Source organism: Panthera pardus, unplaced genomic scaffold (assembly GCF_024362965.1).
Source record: "Panthera pardus isolate Hobbes unplaced genomic scaffold, ASM2436296v1 HiC_scaffold_10, whole genome shotgun sequence".
NCBI lineage: Eukaryota > Metazoa > Chordata > Mammalia > Carnivora > Felidae > Panthera > Panthera pardus.
The window spans coordinates 55,738,262-55,761,464 of NW_026526655.1; the positions used below are offsets into that span (position 1 = coordinate 55,738,262).

Below are 23,203 nucleotides of genomic sequence, written 5' to 3' on the forward strand. Positions count from 1 at the left end.
ATTAACTTTCCGACTTTAGCAAATTACACACTAAAGATTTATTTTAAAGCTGGCATCATTTTTTTTTAATGTTTATTTATTTTTGAGAGAAAGAGAGAGACAGAGCATGAGAGGGTGGGGGGAGCCAGAGAGAGAGGGAGGCACAGAATCTGAAACAGGCTCCAGGCTCTGAGCTGTCAGCACAGAGCCCGACGCGGGGCTCGAACTCACAAACCGTGAGATCATGACCTGAGCCGAAGTCGGTCGATTACCTGACTGAGCCACCCAGGCGCCCCTAAAGCTGGTATCTTTAATGTGAAGGTTTAAAAACATTTATTCAAAGTAGTCCTGGCTTGCTTCTGTGTTCACCATCATTGTTTGATTATTTGTTTTTCAAAGCAAGTTTTAAAAACTGCTGGAAGCCTCCTTTGGCAGTTAATACATTATCTTAAGCAATTTAATGCAAATTAATTTTTACACAACCTTGAGTTTCAGAGGCCATTGAACTGGGGAGGGAAGGAGTGGGGTTTAGGAGGAATCTGTTTGCTGCCTCCCATCTGGACCCCACAGCCAGCTCCATCTGCTCTCACATGTAGTAACTAACACTTCGGCGACTCCCCTGCCAAACATACCATGCGGAGTTCGGCTTATGATTTCCTGCTCAGGAAAACGTTAAAATGCATAGAAAGATGTGAACTGCAGGTTTTCTAGAAAACTCGATGGGCTTATTTTGGCATTTCAAAACTCTGCTTTCGTAGCATAACCCAAGCTTTTCCTTGGGTTTTATGAGGTTTGTTTTTTTTTTTTTCTCTCTCTCTTCTGTTTTGTTCCTAGATTTTATTCTCTTCTAATACCATAATTCTCTTTTCGGGTAGGGTCCTTCCAGCACAGTCAAACCAAATGGAAGCCACTGAAAGGCTCAGGGTAGAGAGTGATGAGCTGGATTCTGTGGCTACAATGTGGGCAGTTAATTGGACAGGAGGAAGGGGAGGGCAGGCAGCCAGGTTAGAGCCGTTGAGAAGATGATGGTGATCTAAACCAGGGTTGTAGACATGGCAAGAGACTGACACACAACGACACTTTGGGCACAGGGTTGACAGGACTCGGTGACCGTTTGGATGTGGGGGGAAGAGGGAGATGTCATGGATGACCTATAGATTTCCATCTTGAGCAGTTAGGTGGAGGTGACGATGCTCAGCTCTCTGACACAGTAAACCGAACAGCAAAGGAAGGTTTGGAGGAAGGCGATGAGTTCAGTTCTGGACAAAGAGTTCACTGCCTCTGGCCCTTGCAACATGATAGAAGAGTAGGAGGCTGGCAAAGCCAAACAGGATTCTTAGCCAACTGCTGCAGTGCAGCCCGGCATGTAAAATTCAGGAATGTATCAGGTTAAATCATGAATAATCTTAACCTTTGGGGGCCCAGAAAGGTAGCGGCTGAACAATTGAAGAGTGTGGATTTGCTCCCACAATTGGCCACTTCTTTCCAAAGTCACATACCTTAAGGAGAAGCCTCCTTTGTTCCTCCTGAAACGCTCTTTGCACGTGTGACCATCCAGGCACATGAATTCAAGGGAATCTCAGGGCCTGCCACCACTTGCGTGCTCTCTTGCCCTTCCTGTTGAGAAGGTCTGAGCAGAGATGACACCAACTGGTCATATCACCAAATGGTTTTCCATTTCAAAACACCAACCCCAAATGGGCTTTTGGACATTTTCACTCAGAAAGTAAATAATCATGGTAGTAAAGTGATCATATCTTCATGACAGGGATATCACCTCAGATAGTCAAGATGGGCTCCAAGTCTAATTTTATATTTTATGAAAAATTGATATTAAAGAAATCCTTTAAATTCATTGTTTTCTACCATGTATTGTACTCCTTAGTTTCTGAATATTTCTCTTGGGTAAGGTGGAGATGGGGGAAGGCAAAAAATACTAACTCTTAGTGCCAGCACTCTGAATATATACAATTCGACCACAGGACGTGAAAACATCTCTCTTTGGCCTTTCAAAAAAATAAATGAAGAGTCAGCTCAGGTAACTCCCTCAAAGTTTTGAAAAGGTACTAATGACATAGTTGGACATTTTCAAATTCAAAGACAAATGTGGTTTTAATTTGCTGGTGTTCCTTTATGCTCCCCGCCCCCTTCCAGCAACAGAGTATAGGAGTAGTGACCTGTTCTAAGAATGTGGCTTTCTCTTTGTTTATTCCCTTGTCCCCCATGTGCCCCATCTATCCAGCAGTTGGGTTCTAAGAAGGGATTGTGGTCAAGAATAAGCACACACTGGGACAGATGATAGCAGACGTGGATCATGATGGCTGAGGGAAAACAGGGCCAGAATCTGACTCCCAGCAGCTTGGCAAGCTGATAAAAACATGGTCCCAGGAATAATGGTAATAAGAGAAAATACTATACTCATTTCCCAAGAGGGTCATTCTGGGTTTGTTTTTACAGCAGGATTCTGTAGCAGGTCAGAATGTCCTGACCCTGCTCTCAGCCACTGGCCGCTCTCCTAGACTCACCCCTTCTTCCTGCCACTGCTCTGTGGGCAGAGAGGGAAGACTCTTGTTCCCTGGAGTCACTGTGGTAGGAACTAGAGTTACAAAGATAAAAGGCCTTATTTCCACTCTCCATGGGAGGTCATGGGAGAGTACTCAAAACAGCTATTTAAAACCAGTGATAAGGGACTTCCACCACTGGCCATGATAGAGTGACAGGGGGGAAACCATGGAGCAGATTAAGTTCTACAGACAGTGGAAACAGGCAGCATGCAGCACAATATGGAGATTCCTGAGAGAGGGGAACGAATGGAGTGAGCCCTACGATGATCTTAGCTTACTCCTTACTACTGGAGACAGCTTCCAGGCGACAGCACAGGGAGAGAATCCCAGCCAGGGCCCAGTGGGCTCACGGAGTTGAGGAGGCAGAGCCAGGGGCCCGTGGAGCCCCAGGGGCTGGAGTTCCCAGGGAAGAGGACAAGAGAAGAGATAGTCACACGAGAGAGAGTTCCAGAGATCTGCAGAGCACCCCTATGAGTCTTCAGTGCTGTTCACTACATGCATGCGGGGAAACTGCTGAGGCTGAGGAAAGAACAGCAAAAGGGAGCAAGTGGAATAATCCTCAGAGCTCCCACAGGCTGGGAAATCGTCCATGCTCCCCCAGGCAGAATATTAAAGAAAAACGTTGAAATATATGAGGTACTGGGTCCGGTTCTCAGAAGGTTATTGTCTCAGTAGTGGACCCAAATTAATCCGACTAAAGGCTGCTCTGGACCTACCTAGCAAAGCTTAAAAGCAAACCTCAGAGGACCAAATAATTTCCAAGTAACCTAACTGCATTCCAGAACAAAACTGAAAAATGTTTAAAGAAATGCAAACATAAATAAATAGATAAGCAAATAAAAATCTATCACCCAACAACATAAAATTCACCATGCCTAATATCCGATCGAGATTACCAGGCATGCAAAGAAGCAAGAAAACTTGGCCTGTAATAATGAGAAAAACCAATCCATACAGACTCAGAAATGATACAGATCATAGAATTGATAGAGAAGGACATTAAGATACTTATTATGTTTTATATGTTCAAAGGGTAGAGGAAAGACCAAGCATGATAATCACAGTCATGGAAGATATAAAAAATGTCCAACTCAAACTTCTAGAAATGAAAACTACAGTTTTTCAGAGGAAGACTACAAGAAATGGGATTCACAGCAGATTAAGTTCTGCAGAAGAAACACTCAGTGTCATAACAATAGAAAATTAGAATTTGGTCCCTCTCCTCTCTATACTCCAGGTACTAATTTCTACACAGTACCCTTGTGCTCACTCAAGCATCATAATAATGTTCCATAAAGTTTTGATTTCACTCTGTCTCTGAAAGAAACATCTGAAATGATAGGAAAATCAACTTAATTATACACATACACACATGTACATTATACATATGTATAAAGTATCATATGTATACATATATACATATGCATATATATGTATTTTTTATATGTGCTTACATATACATAAAATGTTTCGCTTTTAATGTTTATTTATTTTGAGAGAGAGAGAGAGTGCCTGTGTACACATTGGGAAGGGGCAGAGAGAGAAAGAGAGAGAGAGAATCCCAAGCAGGCTCCACACTGTTGGCACAGAGCCCAACACGGGGCTCAAACTCAGAGAGTGCAAGATCTTGACCTGAGCCGAAATCAAGAGTTGGATGCAACTGACCCACTCAGGCAACCGCATAAAACGTTTCTTTTCCTTTTTTTTTCTTTTTTTTTTTTTTTTTTGTTCAAGTTAGTTAACATACAGTGTAGTCTTAGCTTCGATAGAACCCAGTGATTCTTCTCTTATATATGACACCCAGTGCTCATCCCGAAAAGTGTCCTCCTTAATGCCCATCACCCATTTAACCCATCCCACCACCCACCTCTCCTCCAGCAACTCTCAGTTTGTTCTCTGTATTTAAGAATCTCTTATGTTTTGCCTCCCTCCCTGTTTGTAACTTATTCTTCCTTCCCTTCCCCTATGTTCATCTGTTGAGTTTCTCAAATTTGACATGAGTATTGTCTTTCTCTGCCTGACTTATTTCCCATAGCATAATACCCTCCAGTACCATCCACATTATTACAAATGGCAAGATTTGATTCTTTTTCATCACAGAGTAGTATTCCTGTGTGTGTGTGTGTGTGTGTGTGTGTGTGTGTGTGTGTACCACATCTTCTTAATCCGTTCATCAGTTGATGGATATTTGGGCTCTTTCCACAATTTGGCTATTGTTGATAGTGCTGCTACAAACATTGGGGTGCATATGCCCCTTCAAGTCAGCATTCAAATTAGCATTGTTATATCCTTTGGATAAATTCCTAGTAATGTAATTGCTGGGTCATAGGATAGTTCTGTTTTTAATTTTTTGAGGAACCTCCATACAGTTTTCCAGAGTGGCTGCACCAGCTTGCATTCCCACCAACACTGCAAAAAGGTTCCCCTTTCTCCACATCCTCGCCAACATCTGTTGTGGCCTGAGTTGTTAATGTTAGCCATTCTGACAGGTGTGAGGTGGTATCTCATTGTGGTTTTGATTTGTATTTCCCTGATGATGAGTGATGTTGAGCATCTTTTCATGTGTCTGTTTGCCATCTGGATATTTTCTTTAAAAAATGTCATGTCTTCTGCCCATTTCTTCACTGGATTATTTGTTTTTTTGGGTGTTGAGTTTGATAAGTTCTTTATAGATTTTGGATACTAACCCTTTATCTGATATGCCGTTTGCAAATATCTTCTTCCATTCTGTCGGTTGCCTTTTAGTTTTGTTGATTGTTTCCTTTGCTGTGCAGAAGCTTTTTATCTTGATGAGGTCCCAATAGTTCAGTTTTGCTTTTGTTTCCCTTGCCTCCGGAGACATGTCAAGTAAGAAGTTGCTGCAGCTGAGGTCAAAAGTTGCTGCCTGTTTTCTCCTGTAGGATTCTGATGGTTTCCTGTCTCACATTTACATCTTTCCTCCATCTTTAATTTCTTTTTGTGTATGGTGTAAGAAAGTGGTCCAGTTTCATTCTTCTGCATGTTGCTGTCCAGTTCTCCCAGCACCATTTGCTAAAGTGACTGTCTTTTTTTCCATTGGATACTCTTTCCTGCTTTGTCGAAGATAAGTCGGCCATATATTTATGGGTCCATTTCTGGGCTCTCTATTCTATTCCATTGATCTATGTGCCTGTTTTTGTGCCAATACCATACTGTCTTGATGATTACAGCTTTGTAGTACAGGCTAAAGTCTGGGATTGTGATGCCTCCAGCTTTGGTTTTCTTTTTCTTTTTTAATGTTTATTTTTGAGAGAGAGAGACAGAGCGTGAGTGGGGGAGGGGCTGAGAGAGAGGGAGACACAGAATCTAAAGCAGTCTCCAGGCTCTGAGCTGTCAGCACAGAACCCAACATGGGGCTCAAACTCATGGAGTGTGCGAGATCATGACCTAAGCCGAAGTCGGACGCTTAACCAACTGAGCTACCCAGATGCCCCATTGGTTTTCTTTTTCAACATTACTTTGGTTACCCGGGGGCTTTTGTGGTTTCATACAAATTTTAGGATTGTTTATTCTAGCTCTGAGAAGAATGCTGGTGTTACTTTGATAGTGTTTGCATTGAATGTGTAGATTGCTTTGGGTAGTATCAACATTTTAACAATATTTGTTCTTCCAATCCATGAGCATGGAATGTTTTCCCATTTCTTTGTGGCTTCTTCAATTTCTTTCATAAGCTCTCTATAGTTTTCAGCATACAGATCTTTTATGTCTTTGGTTAAGTTTATTCCTAGATATTTTATGGGTTTGGGTGCAATTATAAATAGGATCGATCCCTTGCTTTCTTTTTCTGCTGACTCATTATCAGTGTATAGAAATACACCCAATGCCTGTATATTGATTTTATATCCTGTGACTTTGCTGAATTCGTTTATCAGCTCGAGCGGTTTTTTGGTGGAGTCTGTTGGGTTTTCCATGTAGAGTATCATGTCATCTGCGAGGAGTGAAAGTTTGACTACTTCTTTGCCAATTTGGATGCCTTTCATTTCATTTGCTTGTCTGATTGCTGAGGCTAAGACTTCCAACACTATGTAGACAACTGTGGTGAGAGTGGACATCCCTGTCGTGTTCCTGACCTTATGGGAAAATTCTCCATTTTTCCCCATTGAGGATGATACTAGCTGTGGGCCTTTCATATATGGCTTCCACATAAAATGGTTCTTGAAGGATACACTAAGTTTGGTTGTCTCTAGGGAAAGAAACTAAATGGGGGCAGGGGATGAAGGGATATTTTACACTGTACCTTTTGTACCCTTTGTATCCATTGGACTATGTGAACATGTCACTTGCTCAAAACATAAATAAAATGTGGAATAAACCCTACATGCTGGGCACCCTACATGAGTGTGAATGGAATCATGAAGAAAGTGGGGTCCCTCAGTCACTTAGGTGACTAGATGCCCAGGGCTGTCCCAGAGCAGGCAAGTAAGTACCCAAGGTGTCTGTGGTGGGCCAGGCAGAGTGGACGTGAGTTTGGGAGCCCCCGTGATAGCCATATAGTTGCCCCAAGGATAATAAGCAGCACATCCCAAGTTGGGTTTTTAGGTCAGTCTCAACGCTGACCTACACTTGGAGCAGCACGAGTCATCAGTCCTACGCTGCTCAAGTACATTCTGGCTTCAAGGACCATTAGGTAGAAGTTACAGGGATATAGATTTCACTTCAATATAAGAACAACATTCCAAAATCAGAACAACCTGGGAGGTAGTTAGTTCACTGCCTGTGGGCATGTTTAAACACTGCAATGGTCACACTGCAGGGATGCCACAGGAGATATTCAGCATCCGCGGCTGATGGCACCATGTACATCTACATAACTAACATACATAACCTTTCTAGTCACTCTGCATGTATATGGAGACTGAGCAGACAGGTGATAAGTGTCCCCTTTCTCTTTCGCTAAGTGATGAGGAAGTCAAAGGAGACAGATGTTAGCATTTGCACAGAACTCATCAGGTGTCACTTGCTGATGAGAAGTTCGTAGGAATATCCATATCTTTCTAAATAGTGGGAGCAATTATCTTACTGATGGCACAGGATGGGATTTTTGCTACTTTTGCCTAGACCCAGCACCTGCCAGAGGAAAAGGATATTCTAGTATAGCAATTCTGTGTTTAATTAAAGAGAATATGAAATAAAGGGAAGGAAGAATTCTGAGAAATATGACCTCCCCAAAAGTTTGGAGTTTTTTGTTTTGTTTTGTTTTGTTTTTATTCACCACAAAGGAAGCAAGAGGGAGAACAAAGAGCTAGATAAAGGAAAGAAATGTCTGTTTGGGGCTAAGCCAAATAAACTTAAATGGTTTAAGGAATAAATTGGTGGAGTAATTCGAATCATGGGCAGGTGCTATGAATGTAATTTAGTAAATGCTCGGGAACCTGCCAAGGAAGAGAAAAATGTGTTGCTTTTGAGATCATTTCCCAGCAGCTTCATAAAAGAAAACTGATTACAGGAATTTAATAAGTAAAACAGAGCCAGAAATATAGTAATCAAATGAGTTTTTAATTACATTTCAGGCAGAAAAAAATTCCAATTTGTGCTCCTGGGATTAAAAAAAAAATAAGTTCTAGAGAAAAGCTTTTGTAGCAGGAAAATAATATAAACACTAATTTCCATAGGAATTATAGTAGTCAGTTTAATTAAAAGGCTCGATCAGAGTGACGAGGAGCCAGTGCCAAACTATACTAAATAAAACCATGGCATTCGTTGCTACCCTACACTATCATCCAAATAAAAACACTGTGCAATGAATAGAAAACAGTCACCTGCATTTTTCTCAATAAAGAGGATTTTGATCACTACCTGAATTTTATTTTCATATATGAAATATTTTCACATTTCACTAATACATCTGATTTGAAATTAAATGTTGGTTGGTGAGATAAATGTCACTCTTGAGGAATATGCTCTAAGAGACATCAGTGTGAAGGGTCACCACTTCGGCCAGGTTGGAGGGCTCACAGCTCAGTGGCGTCCCCTGGTCACCTCTAGTGCTGCCCTCAACATGAAGGGCTGTTCTTTGTTGGGAGGCTTTGCTATCAACCACCCCCTAACCACAGGCCCTGCTTGGAGAAGGTTGTTCAGGAGGTGTGCTGACATTGCAGTGGATTTGTTCCCCTTGGGATGAATGCGCCACACCTGCAAGTGTCTACAAGGACCAAGGGTATGATCTGTGGCCACAGAACACAGACCCAAGGCACAAAGTGGGAGCATTCCCTTTCCATGGGCTAATACCGGCACAACTCCATGACCCTTGCTTTATTCATTGCTCTGTTCCACGATAGCGGTTGGAAAATTATACTATTAGGGAGTAGGGGACTCTTTTTCAAAGACAACAAAATTAAGTAAAAAAGAAAACATTTAGGAGAGTCTCCTGCAAATAAGCCCCTGGATCCTTAGCCTCTGGCCTCTGCCTGTGTGTCCCCTTCCATCCCCTCACTGCAGCCCAGCCCCTCTCTTCCCCACTCCTTTTTCTCTTGTCTCGCGTCCATCTTCATACATGTTCACATGCCAGTCTGTTCATTTAGCACAGCTCCCAGATCCTTAGCTTGAAAAACGAGCACCTTCTCTTCTCTTGGGATGTTATCTGGCCTTTCTTATTCAGATGAGTCCACCCAGAACCCTCCCCTCCTCCGTGGTGGAGCCAATGGTAGGTGTATCTTAGTAAAGCTTTAAGTTCATGGTCTGTTGAGATCTGGAGTGTCCAGAGCAGGCAACAATATACTTAAGTAGGCATGTGTGAGCCGAGTATTTTGTGTCCTGTCTTGTCTGGATATAGATTTAGAACAGGATCATAATCTAATGGGCTAGCACCCTGGGAGTAGTACACAGCCACCCTGTCTTATTTTTTTCATTTTCTGCACAGGCTCTATTAATGCAGCACGATGGTGTTACATGCATGTTTACTTCTTGCCAATAGCTCGGGTTTACCAAAATAATCATCACATTTCATTTCTTGCAGCCAGTGTCCGTTCTCCTCACAAGGGAAAGCTAGAAAACCATGTCAGTGACTCGGGTTCCTCTCTCCTCCACCTTTTTTTTGTTTTATTTCAGGCGTTGGTGAAGGTCAACGTGAAACTGAAGCCCATGCTGGACTCGGTGGCAGCGAACAGAAGTAAGTGGGAAGAGCTGCACCAGAAAAGGCTGCTGGTGCCGGCCGCCTCGCCCTCGTCTGCCAGCCTCGTGGCCGCTGGGGAAGACAGAAACTAACCGTCCAGCTTAGCTGCCGCTGCAAAATGACTGCATCCTGAAGGGCCAGCTTCGGGCCAGCCCACGTCATCCTTTTGTTCCTTTAAGCTCTGGCAGAGTCTCTTGGTTTGCACCGGGAAGCACGCCTGGGCTTCCACCTTTAAGTGTGGTCCCCGGAGGAGAGTGCGACGGGAAGGACAGAGGAGGTGGGGAGGGAGCCCGGCCCGGGGCGCTCAGCTTCCCCTGATGAGCACACGAGAGCACACGTGGGACAGGTGCTGGGCAGAGGAACCTGCACCAGAGGACAGCCGGCCCTGCTCATGCTGAGCCCAGTGGCCGACGGAGCCCAGAGCAGGGAACGCGCCATTAGCGCTGCTTCACTTTGTATCCAGCTCTTCTATTTGTTACAAGCCAAGCAATGCCTGCCTTTGCATCCTCTCCTGAGTGCCCTTTTGTGCCACACTGTTCCAAGAAGCCCAGTTTGTATCCTGTAGAGGTATTTTATTTTTGTCCTAAAGCTTCTTAATGATGGATTAGAGCCTTTAGAATTGCCTACCTAAAAAATAAACCATAGCATCCTTACACATACTGGTCAGTCCTGGTTTTCCCCTAAAAAGGCCCATAGTAGGAAGGTAACAAATGCATTTGTTTGTGTGACTGGTATTTATACAAGATTCATAACACTGCATTGGGATTGCGGCCCCCTTTTCCACTTTTTTAAAATTCACCCTTTGTTGTAGACCAAGTCTTCTCCCAGAAGGAATGGATTAATAGGCTTTAATTAAAGGAGGGATGAAAGGAAGTCCACAGCTGGATTCACCACAAGTGACCCATGAACACTTAGGAACTATTTCCAACCGCGAAGACATTTTACAGGCCACAGCAGAGCCGCGGAGAATAATCACAGACTGCCTTGAGTTCCCTTAGGGATGAGTTTTTATACACCATTGAAAGTACTACTGATACCAACCTAAAGCCAAATGTGGTGGTTGCCCATTTTTTTATTTTTCCTTAAGTATAAGAAAGAAATAACAGTCTGGCCAGGGGACAAATATGCTCTAGGAGGCTAGATTTATAATAATAAACTACATTAAATCGATGCAATGACTAGAAAACTGCTTTGCTCCCCATTTGACCTGAGAGATTGAGGACATGGTTTGACTTGTCCAAAGAATGCTGGACTAGAAGCTAGACCTACGACTCTGGCTTTGGCACCAGTTATTGGGTGACTTTGGACAAAACACCTAACTTGTCCCAGCCTGTTTCCTCATTTGCTGAATGAGATTACATTAGGAAGTGATTTGCAAACATGTTTAACCTTAGAACTCTTTGTTCAAATAAATCTTACAAGGAATCTCCGAGATATAAAACATCTAAGAGCTGAAATTCTCTGAAGCCATGTTGGGAGACCCAGAACCTGCAAATTCTCCTCTTTGGTTACAGACATGGTGGTCCATAAAGGAGCTCCGAGGAGTTGGACATCCCTGGACTAGATGAACGGTGAAGTCCATTCCAGCTCTGAAAAATCTAAAGTTCACAAATCATTTTTGTTCTTATGGTTACTAGTTAGTATCAGTTATTAACTTGACTACTCAAATATTAAGGAAATAGGGGCCAAGTTACACAAGGAGTATTGTTTCCCTGGCACATAGTAGACATTCCAAAAATGTTCTAAGAATGGGTAAATGAAAGGGGCGCCTGGGTGGCTCAGTCGGTTGAGCATCCGACTTCGGCTCAGGACACAATCTCACGGTTTGTGGGTTCGAGCCTCGCGTTGGGCTCTGTGCTGACAGCTCAGAGCCTGGAGCGCGCTTCGGATTCTGTCTCCCCTCTGTGCCCCTCTCTCTGTCTCTCAAAAGTGAATAAAGGTTTTCAAAAAATGGAAAAAAAAAAGAATGGGCAAAGGAAGGTTCCAAAACCAAAGAGAGGGAAGAACAGGTATCTATCTGTAGGGAAGACATAAGATTTCATGCAGCAAGAAACAAAGTCAAAGAAAATTATTAACCAGGCAAAGGGGGAGAGGAAGATGAGGATGAGAAGCAAAAGACACCCAAAAAAGAAAAGACAGAGACTGAGGCAGATGGTAAGAGAACTGCCAAAGGCCAGGTAAACATTAGTCCAAACAAAGAAAAATGGTGCTTCTAACCCCAAAAAGGAGGATACAGAATCCTGTCATCAATTGCTTAGAAAAGAGAGTTATTTGAGCAGGGAGGGGTTTGACAAAAGAGAGGAGGAAGTGGGAACCTAAAAATTCATGTTCCTGGCCACCATTTACAGCTGTCTCTGCAGTGAAGACTGGAGAATCTAGAGGAAAACAACGAGTGTAGGAAAAAGTGCCTTCACAGAGCAGGTAAGAGGAGGCTGCTCAGATTTATGGATTTTATTAAGCCAGTTTTCTGAATCGCTCTGCTCTAAAGGAAAATAGCTTCTGCCCGGCTGTCTCCCCTCCTTCAGGTGAGGAACAAAGAGGGAGTGGAGTTGGGGACAGACCTGGGTCCTGTGTCTGCAGCTCAGAAGCACTGCAGGTGTTTCCAGCTATTATGGCACACCATGTTTATATCACAAACGGGAATTGAAAATCAGCCCATGTGAGGCAGAGATGAACCCACATCTGTTATCCTCCCCAACAATAAATAAATAAATAAATAAATAGCCCAGACAGACGGATGCCAGTCTATCTAGAGCAAAATTTTAAAGCATGTGCTTTATGATAAAACTAGACCCAGGGTCCGATGGAGACTGCAGGCAGCTATGAGCACCCGAGCCGCCCTGAACGTTGATGCTACACATTGCTAAGGGGAACATAATTTATAGCACAAACCCTACGGCTTCCACTGAGGTTGAGCTTTCGTCTCATTCTCTTGCCTTTTTATTGGCTTCACTGCACGGTTGCCAATAGCAACATCCACTGGTAGCAAGGGGAGTTCAACACCATTGCAATCTGCCATACACTGGAGCCCTGACAATGTCAACCATCAATCAAGTAGCTGTTTGTAATTGCCTCCATCTATTTTTCCTGTCTTAAGGTATCTTTCCTATTGTGGGTCAAAATTCAGAAACTGCTGACTAATGCCATGGGTCCATTCCTCGGAGACCATGAAGCAGTGGAAAAGGACAGCAGCACCCTCCCTGTGCAACCCCAGGGGTGAGAGGCTGAACACTTGGGCGTTTGAGATATTTTCAAGCCCTTTTCTAAATAAGGCATGATTTTCCAAGACTGAGAGGTATGTGTGATTATCTATATATTTTGCTTTCCTACAATAAAGAGACATTTTCTCAGTCCTTATCATTAATGGCTGTTTCCTACTGGAGGAAGGCATTTGAAATGTGAGCCTTCTTATAAAACCTTCAGCTGACCAGACTACGTTTGCTTCCTTGGGGCTCCTGGCATTAATGGCTGAAAGGACTTCATCCTACCTTCTCCACATGATATGTTTTTTCAGACATGTTATTTATTTTCTTCGTAGTCGATATGTAGACAACACATGCACAACCCACAATGTAGCTTATGATACTGGCCAGGAGAGATCACGTGCAAACTACAAAGGTCACCACAGGATGCACAGTAGACGGGCCCTGGCCCCCGACTTGGCCACCAGTTTGACCTGTTCTCTTGGGACCCTCCAGGTCTTGGGTTTTGCACCTGTAAAATAAAAGCACTGGCTTTATTCGGTTAACTTCTACAACAGAGGACCAACCTGTATTTAGTTTTTAAAATATTTTCCACATAATTGTCTTACTTACTCTTCTCAAACACAATAGGAACAAACCTAAAGAGGTTATCTTCTCTCCAAAGACAAAATAAAAAGTTACATATATGGGGTAGATATAAAACACCCCTACCACATATATGTCTGAGCCTGCCTCTAGTGATCATGAAAGATACGGTTGTCAGTACAGCTTTTTTAAAATGTACCCTTTTACTTCATAAGGGACAACTTTAGATTATCTCATAGCTAGATATCCTATAAATGGCAGTTGGTTTAATTTAGAAGTCAATTTATAAAGTGAATCAAGTGAAATTAAAATTGCATGTGTTTTTTATTTCTAAAATCTGAGATGTCTATACATTTCCAGGTATTTTATATTTGCATACACGTTGGGTTGGGTTAGAAATAATCTTTAAATTTTTGTTAGTGTAATAGCAATATCATCTAATATTAATACTACAGGAATTCAGTTGCTTTTTTCATGTACCAAAATTTATCATACTTTATCCACTTACCTTAGGTCATTAAACAGAGTCTGCTCAATTTACTTTGCAGTACAATTATTTTAAAATCCATTTCTCCTGCTGACTCTTAATGAATTGCAGAAAGGTAAAATACATCTCACCCCCAGTAATAGTGGGAAAAACTCCCTTCAAGCAAGACAGAAATCTAAACATGTTAGGGAAGATTTAAATCTAAAGAAAAATGTCTGGCCTCGAAAAAATAAAAACTCCAAGAGAATTCATTAAACAACAGAACAAAACCTAACTTAGGACCCTAAAAACTCCGGCAATGCCAGTGCCGTGAAGTCTCATTGTCTGCTTCAGAATAACTGTCTCTGAAACAGCTGTTCTGCCACTTGCTGTAAAGAACTCCCAAAACTCAAATGTAGCAGGAAATTTAAAAGTTGGGTCTGGCTACAAGAAAGCCAGAATTTCATAAGTTTCATAAGTGAGCAGTAATAAAATAAAACACAGGGAGGACAGAAACAAGATGAAGCGTGTCCAGGGAATGTCACGATGAGCACAGGTTCAGCGATGCCCAGTGTCCTGCTTACATTGTTTGCGTTACTACCTTTTCCTCAGCTATCAATTTTGGGTTACATCTTCCCTAATTTAATTATGAATGTTCTTGCATATTTGGCACATCTCTCAACAGGGCTAAAGATTAATTGCTTCTGTGCAGCGTATCTATACCAATGTTGTTCAATGTATACACCGGTACAGAAATATGTTTATTAGGTAAATGAAGTATTTTCTGTGATAAAAATGTGCTATTTGAGGCCATGATTTATCTTTGTGTTCACTTTCTATATGTATATATGTGTGTATTAGAACCTCAATTTGTTTCTTTAGATTTATATTAAATCATGTTTACGTGAATTAAAGGAAGGAAGGAAGGAAGGGAGGGAGGGAGGAAGGGAGGAAGGGAGGAAGGAAAAAAAGGAGAGAGGAAAGAAGGGAGGGAACGAGGAAGGAAGGGCATAGTACGGAAATAAGAGATGAGGTTTTGTTAAGTCTCATTCCCATGAGAGAAAATTGCTTTTGCCATTTTATTTTGATATACAATAATCTAAAAAGGATCCCCTCTGGATTTGCTTCCTAATTACTATTGTTTTACACAAAAGGAGGGAAATATGTCTTCAGCTGAATTGTTTGAAGTCACTGGCTTTGTACAGATTTGTCAGGCTGATGTTTCATTTTAAGAATACTACATTACAGATTGCAAGCAATTTCACAGGCAACTAATTCATGAGTTTGAAACAGTCTGCTTTAAGAGAGCTAACTATCTTGGTTTTTAATAAAATGCTTAAAGTTTAACTAAACCTCTGGAATAATCTTTATTTCTCTTGTGGTGGGTGATTTAAAGTCTGAAAGAGGAAAGCATGCATCTGATTACCTACAATTTAAATTTTGGCTGTGAATTTAGCCCATTAACCTTGATCTGTGATGTCTGCCCCTATGAGAGGGATACTGAGACATCCCTGTCCATGGTGCATTTTAAAGATGACAAAAGGTTCTTTGAGTTATTAGATTTTCTGGGGGAGAAGAATCTGTAGCCAAACGCGGGTTTCTGCGTCCCTTACAGACCACTCGAATTTGCATGGGCAATTACACAGGGGGATCGCATCAATGCAGGGCTGCCGGCCACACTGACGCCATACAATTACACAACGGCTTCGGTGCTTAAACTTTAAAATTCTTACACCATTGTGCCTGTTCTATTAGAACAAACTGCAGCAAATGATCCAAAGCCAATTCAAAGGACTGGAGAGGAGGTGCCCAGGGGGAGAGAGGGAAGAGGTGCAGTGTGGCCCCTACTGGCCAGCTTAAGCAATCGCCAGCCCCCGCGGGCGGGCTGCTGCAACCACAGGCTTCCTTTTGTGCTTTGCAGTCGATGGTTTTCCAGTGGGGCCAAAAATAAGAGTCACCTAATTCACAGAAGGGCTGTGAGGATTAATGAGGGAAGTTAGGCAAAGCAGGACCAGGTCCTGGTACAGAAAGTACTGTATAAACACAAGGTTTAGAGTAGCTCTTTGTTTGGATGGCTGATCGCTTTCTTCAAATACCAGTATCCACAGTTGTGCCTTCCCTACTAACTCCATTTATAAACTATAATGCTATTGTGTTCTCCCTGACAAGTTTAGATAACAGTGCTAACACTGTAAGCACCTAAATATAAGCTACTTGATAAAAAATAAGGTATATCCAAGAAAGAAATCTAATGAAAATAATAGAGCTGAAACCACCAGCAAAAAGAGAGTTCATAATGAGGTTAAATGTCTGAGCATACATGTCCCCAAGTATTGATTTGGTATACAACCCTTCCAAAAGTATTAAAAGATGGAAGGGATGCTTCTAAAAGTCAATTACATTACCAATTTGGTACTAATTTATTATTTTTCCCTGTCTACTGTTGAGAGGAAGCAAGGTAACTGAGCCCCTGAAACTGGCCATCCTGAAGAAAATGGCCTGAAATGAGAAGGGAAAAAAAATAACAACTGAAAAGTGTTTTTTTCAGAAGGTCTTCCTTTATCAAGAAAGATGTCTGACCACAGCTGTGGTAGTTGGGATGTTCAGAAATGACCGGTTTACCAACAGGACATGATCACATGTAAAGGATAAATAAGAAATCATACCTTCCAACTGTTTTACAAGAGAATGCCAGACAGATAATATGTACAAATAGAATAGGATTTGATCATCTCATGCTTTGGCAGGCAGAAACACAAGCATATGAAGAACCAAACATCATGCTTTTAGCTCCTACACATTTTGCCTGAATGGAATTCTTCTACATGGTGAACATGCCTTCCTTTTTGCAGCAAAATCCGAGTCCAACTCCATTTTCTCAAAGCCTAGTTTCTTTCTATAAGGCACTAAATCATTTTATTGCAACCACCAAATGCTTTCTTATTGCTAGCAATGGTACGATACATTTACTTTTTGATACATGCTCCAGTTTTCAAGATTCTGTTGGAAACAAAATGGTCTTTTATGACATTTTATAATATTCCACCCCATTTATTGCTTTCCAGAATTTCTCTCATTAATTAAAGGGCCTTCTTTCACTGCGGCCCCTCCCCCCTCCAAAAACCTAATCTATTCCCCAACTGCCCATCATAACTAAATAAAAGTCAGTCTATCACAGCAGCAGTGATGGTCATGCCAATTTCACAGTGTGATTTGTGCACTCATTTCATTTTGAAAATGACCCTGCCCTCCATCTGTCTAAGCCGAATGTCCCGCTTTTTTCAAGCCAGGCCTCGGGAACAGCAGCACATGAAATAAGGGGGAAAGACACAGAGCGGCCTCCCTCCTGCCCTCGTCAGCTGCCACACTCACAGACAGGTACTAACACAAACAGGGGACCCCAACTGATGCCTGAAGGGATCCAAGAAATTTGGAGGAGGGCAGATAGTCCTTCTATTTTTCATACATTTTTCCAAGAAACCATTTGCAGGTGAACGCTTTCATGATACAAATACAACTCTGAAAGAAAGACTGACAGACGAAAGATAAAAAGGTAACTTCCCATTTCTAAGTTCTGTGGTCTTACCTTGATTTAACAGTAACTTACCCAAAGTAACGGTTCATACATAAGGATCTTTAAATACTGAGACTGAGTTTCCAAGGGACAAATATGTAGTCAGGCAGCCATAAGGGTGAAAATCCTCCCACACCCAACCCTCAATTACTGAGCAGCACTAACCAACCTCTGTCAACCCACATACCTGCTGAGTTGAAGGCCCTAAAAGGGTGCACCAAGACATTGGGTTGAAGAAGTGTTAGAGGAGAATTAGAGTGATCCTCATTGGCTATGTTCTCAGGGTATCTTAGGTGGACCAGAGGCCCACTCAACACTCTGAAATGTGCGCAGTTTGTTCCTTTCTTGGTATTCATGTAGTGGCAAGTTCCTTTTCTGGTCCCACTCGGAAGTTCACAGCGCTGCCAATTTTTCAGCAAGAGAGAAGACTGAATGAGTACATAAAGTCAGTTGTTTTCTGCTATGAACAATCACACCTACAGAAGTCTCCGCCTAGATCTATCAGACGACTAGATGCTATACCACCCCCACTAATTACTTCCTAACATCTGCTCACAGCTGCAATTCAGATCTGGAAGTTCAAATTTCTACTGACCACACCAAGTTGTTTCGTTGGTTGGTTGGTTGAATGGAGAAAGGAAACTAATCTTCCATTATACAACTTGGCCCCAAACACTAGGCTCTTAGAAACTCATCTATAAGGGATATATGGAATGAGTTATTTATCAGTCGCTATTTCCTACTGAAAATAGATGTTGGATATCCTGGCACAGCTGCTAACTACCTAGCTCTGTGGTCTTAGGCAAATAACATAAAACTTTCCAGTACGCAAAACTTACCTTACATGTAATACGTAGAATATAGGGGTGGTTATTAAGATTAGAAAAAATGTACATAAATGGTCTAATATGGCATACAATATGGCTGGTGTTGGGTCTAAAATTTATATATAGAAAAGATGCATGGCCAGCAAAAGTATAAAGGAGGATGATTAAGGACTTGCATGGAAGTCTTTAAGTATATAGCAGATATGCTTTTGACAGTTTATCTTAAGGGCTAGGCAGGCCAATGCAAATGGTAGAAGAGGAGTGGAAGGGCATCTGAGTGGCTCAGTCAGTTAAGTGTCCGACTTGAGCTCAGAGTGTGTTTGAGCCCCACATCTGCTCTGTGCTGACATCTCAGAGCCTGGAGGCTGCTTTGGATTCTGTGTCTCCCTCTCTATCTGCTCCTCCCCCACTCATGCTCTCTCGCTCTAAAAAAAAAATACATAAACATTAAAAAAAGAAGAAGACCAATGGAGATCTAGGCAGATCAAGAAAGAATGGTCTCTTCTTTGTACTGAAAGTTAGAGGACCAGGGCAGGAGTCCCAGTTTAAATGCCACCATCTATTCAGTAATAATTGTTCATGAAAAGAGAGGATTGGAGACACTTGGATCTAAAACTGAGGATCTCAAAAAAAAAAAAAAAAAAAAAATTAACTAAATTAAATCTAGCAAATGAAAAATGAATAAATAAAAATAAAATTGAGGATCTCACAGTACCATTTATGATTCACAAAACCTATGCTACACCACCTGTGGAAACGACAAAAATAGACTTTTGGTCTCTTCATATTACTTCCTAGAAATATGCCCTCAGGGCGGCTTTAAAAAAGAAACTACTCTAATTTCAGGGCACTACCAAGGATTCAGTCCACCTTTTCCTTCCTACTAATTTACAAGCACAAAACAGGAACCGACACCGTTTGTATATACTGCACCGTAAACAGCTAAGACAAGCATGGGATTTCAGACGATAAACTTTCCTCTCCCGAGTCAGACACCTAAACGACGCAAACGACACCAAGCAAACCCCACTAACATACAAACAACAGGGCGGTGAAACCCCCTCCCAATGCTTGTGAACCGGTCCCGCGAGACTAAACTCCCAGCAGGCAGCGCGGGCACGTTCCCGACTGCAGCGCGACTGCAGTGGTGCATGCCGGGAAGTGGAGTTTTCGTATCTCAACTGCATCGAAGCGTTTGTTTGGTCTTGCAGGACTCCTGGTCTTAGAAGCCTAAAGTCTTCAAGAACGAAATTAGTAACGGGAATTTCAGTGATGACTTTTTATTCCCATTGAGCTTATTCCATTACAAAGTAATCTCAGAACGAGCAGCTTTCCGTTTCCGGTGGGCTTGTTGCCGTGGTAACCAGCACGCACCACCAGTTTGGCGGTTATGGCCGGGCTGAGCGGCGCGCAGATCCCCGATGGGGAGTTCACTGCCGTCGTGTACCGGCTCATCCGGGATTCGCGCTACTCCGAGGCCGTGCAGCTGCTGGGCGGCGAGCTCCAGCGGAGCCCTAGGAGCCGCGCCGGCCTGTCGCTGCTGGGCTACTGCTACTACCGCCTGCAGGAGTTCACGCTGGCGGCCGAGTGCTATGAGCAGCTGGGCCAGCTGCACCCGGAACTGGAGCAGTACCGCCTGTACCAGGCCCAGGCCCTGTACAAGGCCTGCCTTTATCCAGAGGCCACCAGGGTCGCCTTCCTCCTCCTGGACAACCCCGCCTACCACAACCGCGTCCTCCGTCTGCAAGCCGCGATCAAGTACAGCGAGGGCGACCTGCCCGGGGCCAAGAGCCTGGTGGAGCAGCTACTGGGCGGGGAAGGGGGAGAGGACAGTGGGGGCGAGAACGAGCCCGATGGTCAGGTCAACCTGGGGTGTTTGCTCTACAAGGAGGGACAGTATGAGGCCGCGTGTTCCAAGTTCTTTGCGGCCCTCCAGGCTTCGGGCTATCGGCCTGACCTTTCCTACAACCTGGCTTTGGCCTATTACAGTAGCCGGCACTATGCCTCGGCTCTAAAGCACATCGCCGACATTATTGAGCGTGGCATCCGCCAGCACCCGGAGCTAGGTGTGGGCATGACCACTGAGGGCATCGATGTTCGAAGTGTTGGCAACACCTTAGTCCTTCACCAGACTGCCCTGGTGGAAGCCTTCAACCTCAAAGCAGCCATAGAATACCAACTGAGAAACTATGAAGTGGCCCAGGAAACCCTCACTGACATGCCACCTAGGGCAGAAGAGGAGTTAGACCCTGTGACCCTGCACAACCAGGCGCTAATGAACATGGATGCCAGGCCCACAGAAGGGTTTGAAAAGCTACAGTTTTTGCTCCAACAGAACCCCTTTCCCCCGGAGACCTTTGGCAACCTGCTGCTGCTCTACTGTAAGTATGAGTATTTCGACCTGGCAGCAGATGTCCTGGCCGAGAATGCCCATTTGACTTACAAGTTCCTCACACCCTATCTCTATGACTTCTTGGATGCCTTGATCACCTGCCAGACAGCCCCTGAAGAGGCTTTCATTAAGCTTGATGGGCTAGCAGGGATGCTGACTGAACAGCTCCGGAGACTCACCAAACAAGTACAGGAAGCAAGACACCACAGAGATGACGAAGCTGTCAAAAAGGCAGTGAATGAATATGATGACACTCTGGAGAAGTATATTCCTGTGTTGATGGCCCAGGCCAAAATCTACTGGAACCTTGAGAATTATCCAATGGTGGAAAAGATCTTCCGCAAATCTGTGGAATTCTGTAATGACCATGATGTGTGGAAGTTGAACGTGGCTCATGTCCTGTTCATGCAGGAAGACAAATACAAAGAAGCTATAGGTTTCTATGAACCCATAGTCAAGAAGCATTATGACAACATTCTGAATGTCAGTGCTGTTGTGCTGGCTAACCTGTGTGTTTCATATATTATGACAAGTCAGAATGAAGAAGCTGAGGAGTTGATGAGGAAGATTGAAAAGGAGGAAGAGCAGCTGTCCTATGATGACCCCGATAAGAAAATCTACCACCTCTGCATTGTGAATTTGGTGATAGGCACACTTTATTGTGCCAAAGGAAATTATGACTTTGGTATTTCTCGGGTGATCAAAAGCCTGGAGCCTTATCATAAGAAACTGGGAACTGATACCTGGTATTATGCCAAAAGATGCTTCCTGTCCTTATTAGAAAACATGTCAAAACACATGATCGTGCTTCGTGACAGTGTTATTCAAGAATGTGTCCAGTTTCTAGAACAATGTGAACTTTATGGCAGGAACATACCTGCCATGATTGAACAACCTTTGGAAGAAGAAAGAATACATACTGGAAAGAATACAGTCACATATGAATCCAGACAGCTAAAAGCTTTGATTTATGAGATTATTGGGTGGAATATATAGTGATGTCTGATAATGTCTTTTATCAAAAAATGGCCTTTATTTAGATTTGGTTTCCAGTTTATCAGTATTTATCTTTGGCATCTTCACATGTTACACATTGAGCCTTGAACACTTAAAATTATAATAACAAATATTCTGCTGGAGGGACTTTTCCAGTTAATTAAGAAAAGTATGGAGCCCATGTATAAGCTAGCTCACTTTTGTATTCCCTCTGCCAGTAGTCACCAGGTTTGCCCTCAAGCAACAATTGCTAGAGTAACATCTTTGCATAAGCAAGTAACCCTCAATAGCAGTTTATATCGTAATTTTAGGGTGTAGAAAAGGTGGCAAGAGCCAATGAATTGTTAAAGTGGGTATGTTTGCTTTCCTCTGGTGACTGCTATATAAATGATTGCTAGGCCATGGCTGGACTTTTTTTCAATCAGCAAATAAAGACAGGTCCATTGTGCCATCCCAGGATAGACTGTGCTATCCAATAAAACCAAATCTGACCTTAACTGTATACTTCCACTCCATTTTTTTAGTCCTATAGCCTCTGGGTCTCAACAGAGTCAAATTGGACCTTGGCCTAAGGTCTTGTAAAAGAACAGGTACTAAATGGGTGAGAATTATTTTCTTGGTTCTTTTCAGGTTACAAGGTTTGGTCTGTGGCTTAAATTTTCTTCCATAATTTGGTTGATTGGTTGGTCTTAAATTTTATACACTATTTCCCCTTGCTTTCTATTATTTATTTTCCAGGACTGATTGTGCCTCCTTGTGAATAGTGACAATCAAATGTAAATCTTTCTAATGTGTTCAGCATAGGAAAAAATAAGCAGTGAACTGACAATGAAAAGACTAAGGTATGAGTTCCAGACTTTCCACACTCAAGTTTTACCTTCAGAAATTCATTTAACCCTTGAGGCCCCACAATCATTTGAACCACTAGATGCTTTTTCACAATTACTTCTGGGTGTAACATCTGATTCTGTACAGCCATACAGAAGAAAGTTGACTGCTATAGATACTTAAACAAGTCAGTTGGGAAAAAAAATACTTATTTTAAGTGAATGTTTTCTGGTATTTTGGCTTACAGTAATTTTAACCCATAAGGTAAATGTTTGTTGTTACTTTTTGTCGGATGCTATAAAATATTGATTACTGCTAAGAAATTTGGATTTTTGCCTTTTTTCTACTTGGAGCTTTTTCTTATAACGCTTAACTATGAATGTATAAAAGGCAGTCCTTGTTCTCTGCTATGGTTGTGCATAAATTAAGAATTTTGTAAATATTTAGACATTACTTAATTCCCTACCCTTTTAGTTTTACCCACTAATTTATATATTTGGCAGAAAAGGGGAGATTTGCTTTTCATTCTTCCCAAAACCGCTATACCAAAAATGATGTATAAATGATATGTATTCCAGGAGTTTTATTATCAGGCTATTATGTATTTTTTAATCAATTATTCTTGAAATAATTAGAGCCTCCCCAGCCCGAGGTGAATGC

At 42.5% G+C, this 23,203-nt stretch overlaps 2 protein-coding genes across 2 annotated transcripts in view; both read left to right on the top strand.

Annotated features, from left to right (window-relative positions):
• PDE11A (phosphodiesterase 11A) overlaps nt 1–10,001 on the top strand; it is a 378,389-nt gene extending 368,388 nt beyond the window's left edge. Inside the window, exon 20 of the mRNA XM_019460550.2 lies at nt 9,609–10,001. Coding sequence (XP_019316095.2) covers nt 9,609–9,764 — 156 coding nt within the window. The 3' untranslated portion in view covers nt 9,765–10,001. The remainder of the gene's footprint in view (nt 1–9,608) is intronic.
• A 9,716-nt stretch (nt 10,002–19,717) lies between these two features.
• On the top strand, nt 19,718–22,212 carry LOC109273582 (tetratricopeptide repeat protein 30B). The gene has a single exon (XM_019460493.2). It carries the CDS (start codon nt 19,718–19,720, stop codon nt 21,713–21,715), a length of 1,998 nt encoding a protein of 665 aa, XP_019316038.2. The 3' UTR covers nt 21,716–22,212.
• The last annotated feature ends 991 nt before the right edge of the window (nt 22,213–23,203 follow it).

Coding starts and splice junctions, on each gene's coding strand:
- LOC109273582 (XM_019460493.2), top strand. CDS start 19,718: ATGGCCGGGCTGAGCGGCGCGCAGATCCCCGATGGGGAGTTCACTGCC.